Source organism: Nesoenas mayeri, assembly GCF_963082525.1.
Source record: "Nesoenas mayeri genome assembly, chromosome: 6".
NCBI classification, from domain to species: domain Eukaryota; kingdom Metazoa; phylum Chordata; class Aves; order Columbiformes; family Columbidae; genus Nesoenas; species Nesoenas mayeri.
Genome location: NC_137545.1, coordinates 11,305,759 through 11,323,062, shown reverse-complemented (window position 1 = coordinate 11,323,062; position 17,304 = coordinate 11,305,759). Strand labels below are relative to the sequence as shown.

The following is a 17,304-nucleotide window of genomic DNA, read 5'->3' as shown; positions in this document are numbered from 1 at the left end:
TCTGTTTTGCTATTCTGGGAGGTCCTGTGTAACCAGCATCTTTGACTGGTGAATTAGCAGCACATGTGTTAACTAGTGAAAAACTTTCACTTGTTTTTAAAAGATGAAATCTTGTTTTAAAATTATTGCTCATTATCAGAAAAAAATCCAAAGATATAAAGTATGTTCATTAAAAATCCTCATTAACAGCAGGGACAGTATATATTGACACTACATCCAGCTTTATAGTGGGGTGGTTTTTTACGCAATTAAGACCAAAACTTTCTGAAATGACTTAAGATGCTGGGCAAGCAATCAGAGGACAGTACAGGAGCCAAATTCTCAATAGGTCTGACCTCAGCACCTTCCTAAAAATCTACCTCCTTCTAAGATATCATGCTTAGCACTCCAAACCCCTAATGGCAGGGAACACAGCACCCAGCTGCAGCGCTGCTCCAGAGCTTTGCCACCCAGCACTCACTCTTCTCATGGCTACATGCTGCTCCTGCATCCTTGCTGAACCTGGGACCTGCCCAGTGGTGCTGCCAGGGGATGGGGACAAGGAAGAGGACCAGTGCACAGAGAAATGTCATGGAGTTGTAGACAGCTGAGGTATTTTTCCTCCCTCACTGGCCCTCCTGGCTAGCAGGGGCAAGGGAAGGGACAGTAGCAGGTACCAGTGGAAGGTGGAAACACGGATCTCCTTGCAGCACTCGTAACAAGAGGCATCTAGACTTCTGCAGCTACTGGTAGCAACGCCTTGTGTGGCAGGTTCTCCTCGTGCCTATTGCACATACTACTCAGCTAGTGGTCTCCCACCGGGGCTATGCTACAGCAGTTCTTGCTCCCTTCTGTTTGGGAGCAACTCGGGGCCAGAATCCGCCTTCCTGTGCCCTCCTGATGGGCACAGCTTGCTGGCCCCCCTGCTCCGCTCTGGCTGCCCAGTTGCTTCCCTGCAGGAAAACAAGGAGCAGCACTACTTGTGCTGACTCCTCGGCAGAGAAGCTGGGTCCTGGAGGGAAAGAAACTCGCTGTCCATCTTGTGCCAGAAAGGTGTGCTCCTCAGGGCATCACAGCAGAGATGTGCTGCGGGGCCTTCTGGCTATTGTCCACTCTGTCCCCACTGGGTCTCTTCGGATACACCACACTGGCCATCTTGAAGAACTCATCTGCAGCGTCCAGAGCTATGAGCCGATCCTGCCAAAGCAAGTGGGTTTTGTGGTTACTACAGGCTGTTTCAGGTGTCTCCCTGGCCAGGGTCCTCCCCCCACAGCTGCTCTCAGGTTAAGCCAGGAATTAGGTCTAATATTTTCCCACTTTAACAGGCTGTGTGGGGTTAAAGGAACTTGGGGATGCAAATTCATGATGATACAGCACTGACATTTCCAAGGAAGCTGAACAGCCAAGCTACAGGTGCAACATCTGATGGAGATGCCGCAGATGCATCCATGTATTTGAGTATCCTCTGGTGCTATCCACCTATCTGCTCCCCTCCATTTGAGCTTACTTGCAGAGACAGGGGCTGCAGGCAGGCTCAGAGCTACTCACCACCACAAAGAGGTAGCGCTCAGAAAGCTCCCAGCTGGTCGGGAAGATGTTTGTCTCTTCGGAGAGCTTTAACAAGATGTCTCGGGCTTTGCCCATGTTCTGAGAGTCACTGATGATACTGAGTTTGGTCACTGATAAGAGAGAGTCTGCTTCCTTCTGGAAACCTAGGAAAGAGATGTGTTACAGAAATGAGTCAAACATGTGAGCAGGGTCATCCCTGAGCCCTCCAGGCCCTTGCAAGGTTGCTTATTCCCCCTCTACCTTGGGCTGCTGCATTCCTGTCCTGGTTTTGTTAAAAACAAGTTTCTCTTTCAGTGAACTTTGCCTGTCAGCTAAAGCCTTCATATTAACTGCATTTTCCTGGAGAACCAGACAAATGTTTTGGTAAAACCTAGCAATGGAATGCAAACTTATTGATAAGCATGGATGGACATCTCGCGAGAGGGGCAACGAGAAACAAGTGACCAACTGTGTATAACATTCCATTCACGTGAATACTTCATATAACATAGGAGATCACGAGGATCTCGCTCTCTTGTTCTTATGGCCGACATTAGGAGAGGACCTTGCTAGTTGTCCCTGCGAACTGAGGGCTAGTGAGAGACTGAATCCAGCTCTGTTTGGCTGTGGAGTCTAATCCAGGACTTTGGGTGCCGGCTCTGCAGTTGCTGAGACTTTCAAGATTGGTTTTGTATATTTTGTATTATTTTCTCTATTCTTATTAGTAGCATTAGTAAAACATCTTTAATTTTTTCCAACTCTCTTCTCTCTGTTCTTCTTTTCCTCCCAATTGCCTCTCCTTAGTGGAAAGGGGGGAGAGGGAGGGGCAAAAAGGGGAAGTGGGGGGGAAGAGGGGGTTAACAATACATCTGCCAGGGTTTTATTGTCACCCTGCAATCTTAACCCTCGACAATTCTCTACTCTTGCTAAAACAAACCTAGCATTTTCTTGGGGCAGGTATGAGATGGCTGGTGGGGCTGGAAAAAATAATCAGAGCAAGTTTGTTGCTAGTTTTCCAGAGAAGGTGTATGAACATCCACACCCAGAGTGTGCTCTTGCATGTTCCTGATGCTGCTGGAGCTTTTGGGGCTGCTGGGGCTTCCTGAGGACCCCAGCAACTATGCCTAGATGTTGGGAGGTAACAGTTGTAAAAAGCCTGCAGCAGTAACGAACGCATGGGTAATTGTTCCTGTAGCAGTCAGCATCTCTTATAAGAAGGGTATCAAAGGAAGGAAACAGGGAGGAGAATGAATGCAGAGATATTTAAGTGTAATGGCTACTGTTAACTTGTTGTTCAGCTGGGAGCTGGTGGTGATGTATCTCACCTGAAAATACTTACTGGGAAAGAGTGGTGGTCTTCTGACTAAAGCACAGGTTTAGGTAACAAAAGATGGCATTTTTCACATCTGGTTGCACACCTGGCTTTGCTAAGGCCAAATGATCTCTGTCTTTGAGCTTCCCCAACCTTTGCAAAACAGCTTTGGAGCCATTGTGGACATGAGGGAGATGTGGGAGAGCCTTTGTCAATGTGCAGTAACAGATATAAGGATGTCAAGCAATCCCTCCCACGTTTGGCCTGTATGGGTTGCACGAGCACCTGGGTGAAGATTAACACTGATACCTAGTTATGAATTCATAATGTTCCTCCCATCCAGATGCTGGGATGGCACGTGGGACAGGAGTGGCTGAGATACCCATCTCTTTTTTCTCCTAGTGACAATATCCTTGAACAGCCCAACAAGTGCGCTCGACTCGTGCATCCTCCTCTTATTAGCTGCCAACCACCTCCAGCGCATGATGCAAGCCACCGCACTGATGTGCCGGCATGATGTGTCTCCTTCACCCAAGTGTCACATGCTGTGTGCAACGCAATTGGGAAAATTGTCACACCCGCCACAGGACCAGTGGGTGCAGCTCCCTGTTTGCAGGCTGGCAAACAGCAGGAGTAGGAGGGCTGCTGCTCAGCAGTTTTGTTTGGTGAAAGAATATTTCAAATCCACCTCAGAGCAAACAAAGTTGGTGGTTCGGCTTGGATCAGCTGGCGTGGGCTAAGGAAGAAAAACATGTATCTGTGTTTCAAATCTGAAAGGAATATTCATTTTTCCCTGTTTATCTTGTTTAGAAAAAAAACAGGGTGAAGTCCCAGGTATCACTACTAAGTTTCCACAAGGAAGTTTGCAATGGATGAGTGTGCATGCTATTATGGGCTGGAAAGGCTCTCCCTCTGGTTGTGATCCGTGGGCTTTTTGACATGCCCGCAGACACGGTGGCAGCGTCTCCCCCCAGCCGTGCCTGAGTCTGGGCAGCCTCTCAGCTGCTGTGTGGGCTTCCTGACAGCATTTCCCAGCAATCTTGTTTTGTCTTCCTCCCTTTCTCCTCCACCTGCCTGATTTTGTGGAGCTGTTCCCATCCTCAACCACTACGGGACTTATTATTCAGTACCACAGAAATGACATCCTGTTGTCCTCCAACTTACCTAAATCCTCCAAGATGTGTTTCCACCTGCTTCTCACTTCTTTTCGTGTCTGCCGTAAGGTATAAATATCATAGTTGAGCTTTTGCCATTCCTGCAAAGCAAAAGGGTAAGAGATATTCAATCATTTGCATGTGGGGATGTCTCTGCTGCTTTTCTAGGAATTACAGCTTTCAGAAACAGAGCTGAACTGCGGGTGTTGGCACTGGGGGGTCAATGGCCAGGCTGCTGCTGCCCCTGGAAGAAATTACACTTATCTGCATAGAATATTTTAGCCTGACATTTGTTACAACATCTCTGTATCTACTCTGCATGTACAAAACAGGCTTCTGGGTACCCTGAAACCGGATTACAGAATTCAGCTTAGACATTGCTGGTGGCCAAAGTGGTTTCCTCAGTCAGATGGTGAGACCATAAAACTGCTGCTCTGCTCTGTGCTAGAAACTGTAACACTGTCCTAGGCTGGAGAACAACATGAAATTACAAATGTAGTTCATTTGAGAGGCTTCAGCCTCTTTGGTCCAAAGCTCTTTACCCCAAACCCCTGCTAGTATTAAAACCTGAGGTTGTCAGAACACCTTATTCAGCCTTATCAGCTTGGGAAAGCACAAGCACGTATTAATTATTACCTTTTCTAAACTATTGCAACACCTTATTTTCATACCCTCAGAGTAAAACTGGCATGGCACGTTTTCTTACAGCTCATGATAGCCCTTGGGAAAATAAAAGTTTGATAAAAAGTTACTGCTCTCAGTACAGTCACACGTACAGCGGCTTCTCCAAACTAAACCCTCTGTTTGGCATTTAACTGAAGCAGGCGGGTTTTTAAAAGTACTGGAAAACAAGAAAAATATACTTTTTTAAAAGGCTGGGGTACCCTTTTTTAAATAGCAGAGAAAAGGGATCCACGTGGATGGTTGAGGGCTGAGCTGGAGTCATTTGACATAATAACTATTAGTGACAGCCAGTTGCTGCAGTTAATGCCTCATTTAACTATACAGCTTAAATCCTTGCACTTGACCTCAAGTTTTGTAACTGGATAATGGGACAGTGTCTAGAGGGGAAGGTTTTGAGGTTATCTATTAGAGTTATACCAGCACAATTAAACACATCTGTACAAGTACACGTTCCTGAGAAACACATGTATTCTGCAAGAAAGCCAGGAGTACTTTTCCTAGTTGATTTTAATCAATGCACACACTGAAAAGGATGCATTTACAGAAGCATCCACACAGCAGGTCATAACATCGCTCAAGTAATTTACATGCTCTAATAACCTTAATTAATCTCATTTCTCAGCAACAGATTACATAGATGGATTTGTGCAGAATAAACGGGTGTTAATCTGTGCTGTCTCCCTGGGATTTTCCTACGTGACATGCTGGGTTCAACGGGATTAAATAATACCCATAAAGGTAGGTTGGGCTTTAGAAATCCCCCTGGTTTTCTGACACCTGTTGCTTTAAAGAGTTCATTTCATTTGATAGAGAGTTTGAGATTTTTTTTAGTGTTTCGGTTTTTTTTTCCTGAACCCAGCTGACACACCACGACTGCAGAGAATCAAATGACAAGCCTGTTTTCCTGTTGTTCAGCAATAGTTGCAGGAACCCCTTGGAGATTACGCTTTGGAAGACGCAGCCGCTAAGGTTAAAGACACTGGTGAATTCAGGTCAGGAGAGCAGAGGAAATGCGGCTCTGTCTGCAGCCACTTTGTACCACTCACGCCCCCGCAGAGCAAAATCTCCTTCATTTTTAGCTTTGTGTTGCTTCTCACAATGAGCTGTTGCGTTGCAGATGGGAGCTCCGCTTCTCCCTTGACTGCAGCAGCACTCGAGAACAGCTTTGCTGTTTGCACAGGAGGGCAGCTGGCTGCTGGCACAAGGCATCCAAAAGCATTAGAGCCTTGTGGAAAGTTTATTGCAAACCTGGAAGTTTCTAAAGAGAGAATTAAGGCTGTATGATGCCTCGCTGCCTGCTGGTGGGGACCCTCGGGAACAGCCCAGCCTGCTGGTGAGCCCATGGCATGAGCAGAAAGGAGAGCAAACCAGCCTGAGCGTGCTGGTGGGGACATCAACTGCGTGTCTCTGCCCTCCCGCAGAGAAAAACAAGTGTTTTAACACACAGGGTTGATCAACACAGCCACTGTGACTCCAGGCGTGCTTCAGGCTGCTGAATTAGCAACACGAGAGGTGGGAAAGATGCTCGTCTCCCCAGAATGTGGCTTGTTGGCACGGGGCCGCAGCTTTTGGGGCTGTGGGGATTTACCCTGTGGTAGCGAACCAGACTCCTGGCTAAGCTAAACAGCAAGCAGTGCTTAGCATGCAGGAAGCTGCTCCTGATTTTCTCTGGATTAATAGCAGCTTGGTTTTCCCTTGTCTATTTTTGTTTTAAGGGAATCTAGGTTATGGCTTTCTTGCATGCTGTAGTTACTGAGTTGCATTACGGAAGCATATTTAATGCATATACATGGCACATGTTTAGTCTCAGAGGACCTCTAACTGTGTTCTGTTGATGAAAAATTTGGGAAGTGTGCAAAGGAGTGGCTTTGGTACAGAAAATGATGCTTCACAGTGATGCCAAGAGGACACACCTCTTGTTTCGGTAGCATTACTTTTGCCTGAGTGTGGAGCTTGATGTATTTATATATCTGTAGAGAGAGCTGGGAGAAGGATGCTGCATGTGGTGCCAGTCATTGAAAAGCAACTAGAGATCAGGATGAGGTTTGGCACATACGGGCCGAGCTCTCAAAGGGACTTGTGCCCTGTTCTCCATCAGCCTCAGAAAACACTGAGTTTTCCCAGGGGACTCCTTGTAGTAGAGACATCCTAAAGGCTGTGGGCAGGGGATTGTCCTTTGTGTTGCTTTAACAAGGAAATAAAGTCAAGAGCATCTTTCCATCCCTAAGATTATTCTAAAAAGCATCTCCCTCTAACTGTACATCAGAAGAAGCACAAAGTTTGTCCTGCCTGAGTCTCCACACAGGAATGGGTAACACGGGAGGCTTTGGGCAGGGTGTTCCCCACGCACTTCTCGTGAGTCACCAAGACGTGACCTGTAACTTCTACAGTGGTGAGGAGGTTTCTCGCACACAGTACTGGGAAAGTACAGCAGGAGACTGGTCTTCACCAAACTCCTTGGTGTTTCTATGGGTCTGGGACATCCCAGCGATGCTCTCAAAATCAGTCCTTTAAAAAAAAAATACCCTTTTGCCAAAACCTGAATTAACCACAGGAAAACAAAGCAGTTCCTGGCTTTGTTTTTTGCAACCAGTTTTGCCCTTTTAAACCTACATAGGTTTAAAACACAACATCTACCAGTCAACGCTTGAGAAAACCCTTTGTGTGTAAAGCAATAATATCCCGGGAGTAGCAGGGAAGCTCCATCAACTCTCTCCTCTGAGCACTAAGCCCTTCAAATAGTCACCTGGAAAACTACCCTGGACTCTCTAGTGTGATATATCAAATCTGCAAATGCCAAATTGAAGTGAGGAGATGCTGGGCCTGAAATATAAGCCAGGTTGATACATAACCAAGAGCTCTGGGAAAAAATGTGCCATGAAAACAGGCAAGTACTGTCCAACTTTTCATCCCCACTTGTATGGAAATTTCCTAATTAGTGGGTAGCATTCCTCACGTTGCCAAAATAATCCTCTACTGAAGCCTTCTCCTTTATTCTCTTGAACGCAATTGGTGTCACCGCTCTGTTCAAGAGTTATTTTGGAAATGAGGTCAAAACAGAGTTATTAGGGAAAGACTGAAAAACACAAGACCAGGCAGGTCCCACACCACATCCAGGGATGCTCCCGCTCTGGCTCTGAAACTGGGTCCACTGGAAGGAGTAGAGCAAATACAAACTTTAGATCCACACTCATATATAGAACCATTGACTGACATCTCAGCTTACAATAAGCTTAAATTGGACATTGTTTTAAGATGGTCATGCAGGATTTCATAAATATTTTTTCATATGTATTAAGTGGGTCAGTTCTGGGTACCCTGACCTGCATCCCCAATCCCTGGCAAATCCCATGACTTCTTGATGCCCCAGCCACAGTGTGTTGTGATACTGACCTTCTCTGTGACATCTTTAAAAAAGAATAATCCTGTAGGTGAGAAAAATAGGCCTTGTCAGGGTATTAATGGGCTTGCCAGGAGGATTGTGCCAGGGCAGCTCCACTAGCCAGGCCCCCAGCAGAGATGCAGGTAGAGGAATTGCCTTTGCTAGTGGGGTTTATGATCCCACCTTCCCCAAGGGAATAAGCCAAAAGGAGAAAGAAGCACTGCATTTACAACAAGCCATAAGAATGGCGGTTTTGAACTCAGTCATAATGAAAAATCCACATTTAGTTTCTGTTCACAGACCCGCGGCGCAGCTGCTCTAAACCTGGCTCCTTCTCCAAAGCTGGTGTTGCTGCGAGAGCTCAGGCTCTCTGCCCGTGGCTGGGTAATTCCACACCCCACCAGGGGACACCGAGGCACCAGGGCCACCACAAACCAGTCCCTGTGGAATGGGGCATCTGCCACACCATGCACATAAACCCAATAAACCCAGCTGTTGCTGCTGACTTTGGAGGATTGCCAGAGCCACGGGAGTCCCCTTCCCCATAAAACACTTTTATCCTCGCTAGCTGGGTACGTGCTGGAACAGTCGTTTGGCCTGTATATCTATGCAGCATCTTAAATAACATCCTGTCTTCCTAGAGATCCTCAGTTCACCTGCAAGATTTGGGGCTTTACTTTATACCACAGCAGGTTCAACGATGCTGCAAGGCAGGAGGAGGAAAAAAGAAAACCACAACATTTTTTTCTATATTTGAAACATTGACCCCAGCCTTCAGAAGCTCTGATGACAGCTTTGATCTGCAAAGGCTGCATCAGCTTTACCAGCCCCTTTAAGCCAGCCCTTCAGCTACGGTTATTCTGGTTTTCTCTGCGTACGCAGCCCCTGCCCACGCTTTGCTTCTGATGGTGCATCCAGGCACATCACACACATCGGCCTCAGGCAGAGAGAAATGAGAAGCTGCAAGTTGCCCTTACGATTTTAGGAAGCTCCAGCAAATCTTGCCTCATGTACCTATTGCGCAGTGGGTTTGGCAACCGCTGGGTGCTTCAGCAGGCTCCACCATGGCCAAGAGCCCCATGAGCTGTCACCCCAGCACACAGCGCCGAGCAGGATGAGCAAGTGGGAGTGAAATGGGGCGCACCTGGGACGTCACGGTGCTCGCTTTGAAGAGCTTGCTGCCCTGGTTCGGCGAGGAGCAGGGTGGGGCAGCGCTGCCACCCTTACGCCAGCTAAGGTCACACTGAGTTCGGGCTGGAGCTGCCAAATTTCCCAGAGTGGGGCTGTTGGGAGGAGGCAGAGAGGAGAAATGGCTCCACGAGGATCACGTGTGGGTCCAGTCCCATGGTGGGGGCAAGGAACTGTCCCCAAGCAAGGACACCAATGCTGTGAGTTGCTGGCAGCCCCACCATGAATGATCTAACGCACAGAGCTACAGGGTGCACTCAGTGTCAGAGCACCTGGCCCTTTGCATACACGGTTTGGTTTACTTATTTACAGCGATCCACAGTGCAGCGATGCCCAGGCCAGGAGAGAGCCACCATGGACCACACTTGCTGACCTCCAGCACTGCACCAATGTCATGACTGCACCTGGCCCATCGCCTCTCCTGTCCTAGCTCACAGCACCTTGTCTCTAAGTGAACAACCACTGAAAAAAAAAAAGAAAGAAATACCCAAGAAAGCAGAAGTGGATTAGCTAGATTAAAAAACCCACAATACCGGTTTCATGGAAACACACATGATGTAGAGCAACTTGCTCTTTGGGATCTTTCCAAAGTTCTGTGCTAGGAAATCACAAAGATAAAGGTGGTGAATGGCAAAGCGTACAAGCACACTGAAATTTCCTTGTTAAATGAAGGAGCAGAAATACAGGGACTAGTTCTCATTTCAGTCCGATTTTAACCAAGAGAAAAAAAAGGACCTATGATTTCATAACGCTAGTGCACAAGAAACCGTTCTTCTGTCCCCTGTCCTGCCACATCTGCATACTGCCCCCAGGGACTTCAGGAGCAGAGCAGCTCCCAAAGCAGATTATGGCTTTTGCAGCCCAGTGCTGTTTTGCAATCAGACTTTTTTCCCCTTTCTCTCAAGGCTGAAGTCTCATTAGGAGGGGAGGGCAATGCAGTCTGGCCTGGTTTTAAAATGCTCACTGGAGTAAGAAGAGATTTCGGCACCCGGGGCTGAACACAGGAATGTTTGCTTTGCCAGCCAAGTCTGTCCCTGTTCTGCCCCTCAGAAGGAGCTGCAGCTGGAAACCACAGCAGCTTGCCAGGCTTATATGTTGTGCCTCAGTTTCCCCAGCTGTAAACCAGAGGCAGCAGAGGGGCTGGTAATCAACAGCTGCAAAGGGCATTGTGCCATAATTCAAATCAAGCATATTGCGCATTGGCTTTCTTCAGAGTCAGCCTGATGTTGTAGGCTCAGGCTTTTTTATTAATTGCACTGCATAGAAAAACAGGGTATATGATCTTACATTTGTTGTGGAGAGGAAGCCCCGTGCTCTTTCTACTTTCTTTTCTCACTGACAGGGCACAGCAACTGCTCAAACCTGCTAAAAACCCTACAGACACACTGAAGGCAGGGAGAAAGCACTGGATTTAGAACAGGCAGGTACATGGTGCTGAGGACAGGCAGACATGCTGGGTTTAGGACAGGCAGGTGCAGGAGTGCTCTCCTGCTCACCCATAACTGATGCTCTCCTCTGCAACCTGAGCAAGGCTGACACACAACACTCCCTCGCCCAAGGAGCCGTATTTGTAGCAGCCTGTCCACTTATGATACCGTTTTATAAATAATAATAGCTTTTAGGAGGCCTGCCTCATAATGAGCCCTAAATCAAGTCCAAAGGCTGCTCGAATAGGCACAGGCCACAATGAGGAGCTCCAGCAATGCCCTGAGGTACACACCGCTCTGCAAAAACTTGGGACCGGCACAGCCTCCTAAACGGAGTTGTGCTTGTTTGCTTTCACCAGTTTGGGCTGGATGAAGCTCCCTGTCTTCTCCAAGACAAGCAAATGCAAGGTATAGAAAGCAGTGGTGGGGAGGGAAGAGGATATCTTCAATATAGTTGAGGTGGCTGAGGAGGTTACATGCAGCCATTAAAATGTTGTGTCAAAACCATGATAAGTTCAATCCCCAGAAAACAAACAAACAAACAAAAAACCCCACAAACATTAAATGGGGATTCTGGCCAACCGTATATAAGGACTGCATTATCTCAAGTTTTAAAAATTGTAAGTTTGATCTCAGCTGTATGTCTGGAGTTTAAGGTTTCTCATGAAAGCTGAACTAGCTTTTGGTTTGAGGGCACTATCAGAGGAGGAAGAGTTTACAGTCTTGTGGTCTCCTGGATAAAGTGGGAACACATTGAAATTAAATGTGAAGCCTCCAGGCTTTCCTGCAAAGATTGTGATGTCTTAAAAGCAATCAGAGAGGGGAAAACATGTCACTATTTGCTACAGCCTGCTCCTAATCAGGCCACTGAAATCTCCTTTGCACCGAAGTGCTTTAGTGAAGGAAATCAGGGCTGCAAAACAGCCTTTATGTAACAGCGATGATTTTTCCCTTCCATGCTAAGCGCTGTGCCAGTTCTCCGTTTCTCATTAATTGTGTATAACCCATTAGAGGAGTATTTAACTTGACGTGTCAATGGAGCGGTAGCTCAGCTTCAGGCGCTGCCATTGCCAGGCAGGCCAGGCTAATGCCAGTCTGATCACAGAAAGGCCAAAGTAGGAAAATATCAGACAAAAAAAAGCAGCCTGTGAAGCTAGGAAATTGAGCTGGGGATCCCAGTGCTACCAGTACACATTTGAGGGGTGTGGTGGTAGAGGTGCTTTGTAGGACATGGTACATCCCAGCTCAGGGCAGCTCGCCTGGCTCAGCCACCAGAGACAACCCTGAGCTTCCCAGGGATGGGATGGCTACAGATGCACCCACACCAGGCACAGGATAAAATCTGGAGGGCAATGGAGCGGATGGAAGGACCTGATGCTTACACGAGCCACAGTGGGGGACATTGGGGTCTTTATAGCAGTTTAACGAGGACTTAAATAAAGGTACCGCCAAAGCACCCGATGAAGGCACCGAGCCTTGGTCTGCAGTGAACCTGAGCAGGAGGAACGGCACCGCCTCACCTCCGAGTCCTTGTCCAGCTGGTTCCTGACCACGATCATGTTGTACAGCACCCGGTCATCGTCCGCCTCCGTGTGGGTCACGTCGTGTGGGGTGCTCCACAGGTTCTGCTCCTCGTCCCGCGCCAGCGTGGCTCCAAAGGAGGCGTAGGGGTTGTTGTTGCTGCAGAGGTGGGGAGAGCAGAGGCAGCGTTACCCACTGCAGCATCATGCTGCCTCCTTTTACCTTCCCAGGGTCAAGTGCCCATGGCTGCAGCATCCTCTCTTGCACCCAGTGTCCTGCCTGGGAGAGGGGAGGAAGAGGAGAAGGAGGGAACAGGAAGACAGCAAGAGTTCTTTACCTTAGCAAATATCCTGGCTGCACAAGCCATAGTTCAAACCAGGCATTGCTGCCACGAAAGACATTAGACGCACAATTTGCTAACGACACCAAGATGACGACACTAGGATGGAGGAACTGCAAGTATGCATCTGCGAGGATGAAAGGCAGCATCTCCCTGTCACTCCCCACAGCCCCCTGCCCTGCTCCCCATCATGCCTTCCCACCCCAAACCCTGTGCAAGTCCCCCAGCCTCTCCAAGCTTAATGTGGGAACAGTTCTAATTAACTAAGGCTCAAAAATCCCAGTGGTTTCAAAGGGTATTTTCTCTCTGCTCAGCTAACCCTGCAGCCGTGCCAAGACCCCAACAGCATGACCCATCCCCACGGAGACTTTGTGCAGCAGGCAAGAGGATGGCTACGTGCAGTGCCTCTCCCTTGCATCTTGGCCAAAGAAGCAACTTCTATCCATCTTCTGCTCGAAGGCGCTGCGGCTGGGCATGGTTTTATTTTGGACAAAACCTGTCACCTCAGCTGAGGGAGCTGGGACTGGTTAGTACAAAGAAGAGGTGGCTCAGGGGGATCTTATATACAAATACCTCAGGGAGTGAAGGAGACAGAGCCAGACTCTTCTCAGTGGTGGTCCATGACAGGACACATGTTGGAATATAGGAAATTCTGTTTAAATTCTGTGGGTGAACACAGCACTGGTTACCCAGAGAGGCTGTGGAGTCTCCATCCTTGGAAACACTCAAAACCCAACTAGACACAGTCCTGGGCAACCTGCTCCAGCTGACCCTGCTTGAGCAGGGGTTAGACTGGATGTTCACCAGGGTTTCCACCTCTGTGACCATGTTTCTGTGTGACCCTGCAGCTCTATTTTCCCCATCCTAATTTGGGGGATGGAAACATCCTATGTCTGCTTGTGAACGCCTGGCTTTATTTGCTTAGCAGTCAGCAAAACAGAGCATCATCATCTGGGAAGGCTGTCCCCACCAAGCTTTTCTCTGCGTTGGTGGCAGTTCCGTGTTTTATAGCTTTATATTGCTACTGTGGCATCCAGTTTTTTATATAGGATTATTTAGTTTTGCTGGGAGAACTTTTAATGGAGTATTTCCATAACGTTTCTAATCAAGAAGTCCAGACACTTGAGGAAAACAATGCAAACAGAAATATTTTTGGCCTTACCCAATAGTCTCATCAGCCATCCTGTGGCAATCCCTGATCACTTCTTATTATAACAACCCACTATTTATCCTATTTGCTACCCAAACCTCACTCTTTTCCCAAGGAATCCATCCAGCAAAACATCAGATGACGCTGTGGGTGCTCTACCCATGACATCAAGTCATAAAAAAGATGCTAAGAGGAGCTCTGGCACATAGATGAAATAGAAAAAATAATTCACATCAGTATTCCTGCAGGAAGGTTAATTAGACTTTCAACACACGAAAAACCTGAGCAACGAGTAATAAGGGAAAAGATAATATCTTATAATCTCTCATTAAAGATGAGCAAATAAACGTATCTTGGAGGGTGTGGATGGCATAACTCAGCTGTTCCTACACCAGAGCCAGCGTGGGATTGCTCAAACCACTTTTCAAAGGTGGATCAGGCAGGGTCCCAGCCTGGAAGGGACCACTCAGGAGCTAGTTGTGCTACCAGCACAAGTTTCATCCCATCCTGTTTTTGACAGGCTTCTTCTCACCCAGTGACTTACCAGTACCCTCAACATCTGACTTACTTTAAAAACCAGTATTTGGCAATAACACTAACACGCCTTAGCTTTTACAAGCCGCTCCTCCACTGCTTGCAAGGTGCTTCCCAGCGCGTCTCTATTTCCAAACCACAGCGGAGAGCATCCAGCAGCCTGTAAAGGACGTGGGCAGTGCCCAGGAGTCAGCAAATCCACCCAAGCGTGGGGAGCTCTGCCAACAGCGAGCACCTCCGGAGCATGCTGGACTTCCAAGCAATATTTACAATGAAGAAATGGGATGAAGAAAAAGGAGCATATGAACAGCAGCCTGCTCTGCAGGTTACTGGAGTCTCTGTGAGACCAGAGGGGACTTGGACCATTTCACACTCTGGGCACTATCCAAAAGATGGTGAGCGCTAATGCTTCATCAACAACTTTCAGCTCCAAGGGTCTTCCAGTCCAGATTAAACCTGTTTCAGGATTCAGAGCCCAAAGTCCAATTTATTTGTATCCTGAGGACACCATCTGAGCCAGATCCCACCTTCCCGCACTGAGACAGCCATGCAGCCCGGGTGCTTTGCTGCATTTTGGCCGCCGTTTCTTTTCCCAGCTCTGCATTAGTGCTGTGTCTTTGTCCATGCTCCATTTCCACCTCCACGCACAGCACTGGCTGTTCTCACTGGCTTTGTCACGGGTTACAGCCAGCCTTGTATAAACTCGGGTAATATATGCTCCCAATTATACATGTATCACCGCCCCCGCACTGCTTCATTCTTTGATATGTTGGATTTGTGAGGCCGCAACCACTACGTTTGGGGAAAATATGGTGAAAAGTCATAAACATTTTGATAGCAATGTCAGCTCAGGAAAACTAAAACTCAGCTAAAAGATCTGAAAACTTAAGGAAGTTATTCATTTTAAACAACACTGCAATAAAAATAAAAATACAGCAAGCATGCTCCTGCAAGATCCTGGCTATGAAATAAAATCCCAAAATCCTCCCAAAGAGGGACAGGCCAGCGATTAGGCTGTTGGATTAATTATGCTGGCATGCTTGTGCAAGAGCAGGTGCTTTTCGAATGCCCAGCATTTATACAGACTTTCCTACTTATAGGCAGCATTAACTGGATCGCCGGTGGAAGGCATGTTCCTAAAGAAAGGTGCCCAGTGAGGGACAACCGTGGTGGTGGGAAGGAGCCTCTCCACACGTGTGCTCAGCTCTCATTAGGTTAATGCCAATTTCCTGGGCTGGAGGCCCCATGCTCAGGATTATCTGGTTATTATTTAGGTAACTGCTTTAACAGCACGAAATCAGGACACTTCAAGCCCTGTTGCCAGCTCTGCTATAGCTCCATATCTATGTAGGCCAACCTGGGTGCATCTCAGCCTCCTCCTTGAAAAGCCTCTGTCTCACCGATGCTGTGGGGAGGGCTCAGTCCCTGTCCCCTGCCGGGGCTGGGGCACCCACCGCGGGCTCTGCCAGTGGCCAGGACCCCGTCTGGCAGCTGGGGAAGGAGGGAGGGGTGCTGCAAACCCCAAGCCCGGATGTTTCACAACACACAAAACCTGCTTACGTGCCTGCACAGCTCACATCTTCACCACGACTCAGAGCTTCATCTTTTTGTACAACCTCACGTCTCTGTGTGCAGGACAGATGCGACTGACAGGAGGAGAGAAAATTCTGCTCTCTAGATATCAGCATGCGTTCTGCTTTCATATAAAGCTCTCTGACAGTGCCGTGTGTCTCTATTCCAGCATCCCCAGCCCGGGAACGGATCCCGGCGCAGCACAGAGCTGCCCAACGGTGGGACCTGACCCCTGCATAGCGATGCGGTGATGGACGCACCCCTGCTTGCAGGCAGGACCCCCTTTTTGTTCGGTGCCTCGGCCTTCTCTATTGAAATCCCACCCTGGACAGACAAAAGCCAAACGGTCCCTGTGGTGAACGGCACACGGGAAACACCGATGAGATGCTGCTCTTGGTTCGTTTGCTAAAACTTAACCATAAAAAAAGCACACAGCACGCAGAGTCCGGCGTGCATCGCACCGCGAGGTGTCAGAAAGAACCGACCCCCGTGACAACGCGGGTGGAAAGAGAACTGAAAGCAGCTTCTTATCGCGGGAGAAAATCCCTCGTCCGGCTCTCGCAAGGCATGGCCAGCTGCCCACGGAGAGCAGCGGCTCTAACATCCCTGGAAACTGTTTTAGGGGGGAAATGGGGCTCGGCTTGACGCGCCAGGGCAACGGGAAAAGGCTGTGGGGTCCGGACGAAAAGGGGCTCACGCGTGGCTGCGGAGCGAGCGACCTATCTCCGGTACGAGCATCCCTCCTCCTGCGCAGGGCGGAGGGGGCTCAGCCCCGACCCTCCGAGGGGCCGTGGGGTTGGGAAGGGGCCGGGGGGGGGTCTCACCTGATCAGAGGCTCCTTCTCGGGCGCCGCCGCCTCCCCGCCGCAGCAGCCGCAGCAGGAGCGCAGCCAGGCCCGCAGCCCCATCGGCGCCGCCGCCAGCCGCGCTGGGCGGGGCGGGACACGCCCCACGCCCCAGACACGCCCCCGACACGCCCCCCAGCGCCGCCGCCGAGGGAGCGGAACAGAGTCGGGCACCGCACCCCCGGCACCGCCCCGCCTGCCGCAGCCGCTCCCACGGTGGCGCTGGGCCGGTGCACTCACGGCCAGGCCCCCTTAGCCAGCCTTCCGCATCGTCACGCACTCTCCTGCTCTCTGCTGCATCCACCTGCACCCTCCTGCATCCCTCTGCACCCTTCTGAACACTCCTGCAAGCTTCTGCACTCTCCTCTTCCCCCCTGCATCCACCGGCACCAACCCGCAACCCCCTGCTCCCTCTTGCACCGTTCTGTACCATCCTTCTCCCTCCTGCTTTCTGCTGCAGGCACCTGCACAAACCCGCATCCCTCTGCACTCTCATGCATCCTCCTGCACCCTTCTGTACCCTCCTACTCTCTGCTGCAGGGCACACACCCTCACCCACTCCCCTTCAACCCCCTGCTCCCTCCCGCATCCTGCTGCACCCTCCTGTGCCCCCCCGCATCTTCCTTTTACCCACCTGCATCTTCCCACAACCTCTTACATCCCCTGCAT

The 17,304-nt window shown here is 49.2% G+C and overlaps 1 protein-coding gene across 1 annotated transcript; it reads right to left on the bottom strand.

Annotated features, from left to right (window-relative positions):
- Positions 1 to 1,041: 1,041 nt before the first annotated feature.
- Positions 1,042 to 16,698, bottom strand: MREG (melanoregulin; the record flags this gene model as incomplete). The annotated part of the gene is made up of 5 exons (XM_080346710.1): positions 1,042 to 1,176; positions 1,528 to 1,691; positions 4,004 to 4,094; positions 12,195 to 12,354; positions 16,616 to 16,698. 5 exons carry the CDS (start codon positions 16,696 to 16,698, stop codon positions 1,042 to 1,044), a joined length of 633 nt encoding a protein of 210 aa, XP_080202836.1.
- Between the last annotated feature and the right edge of the window lie 606 nt (positions 16,699 to 17,304).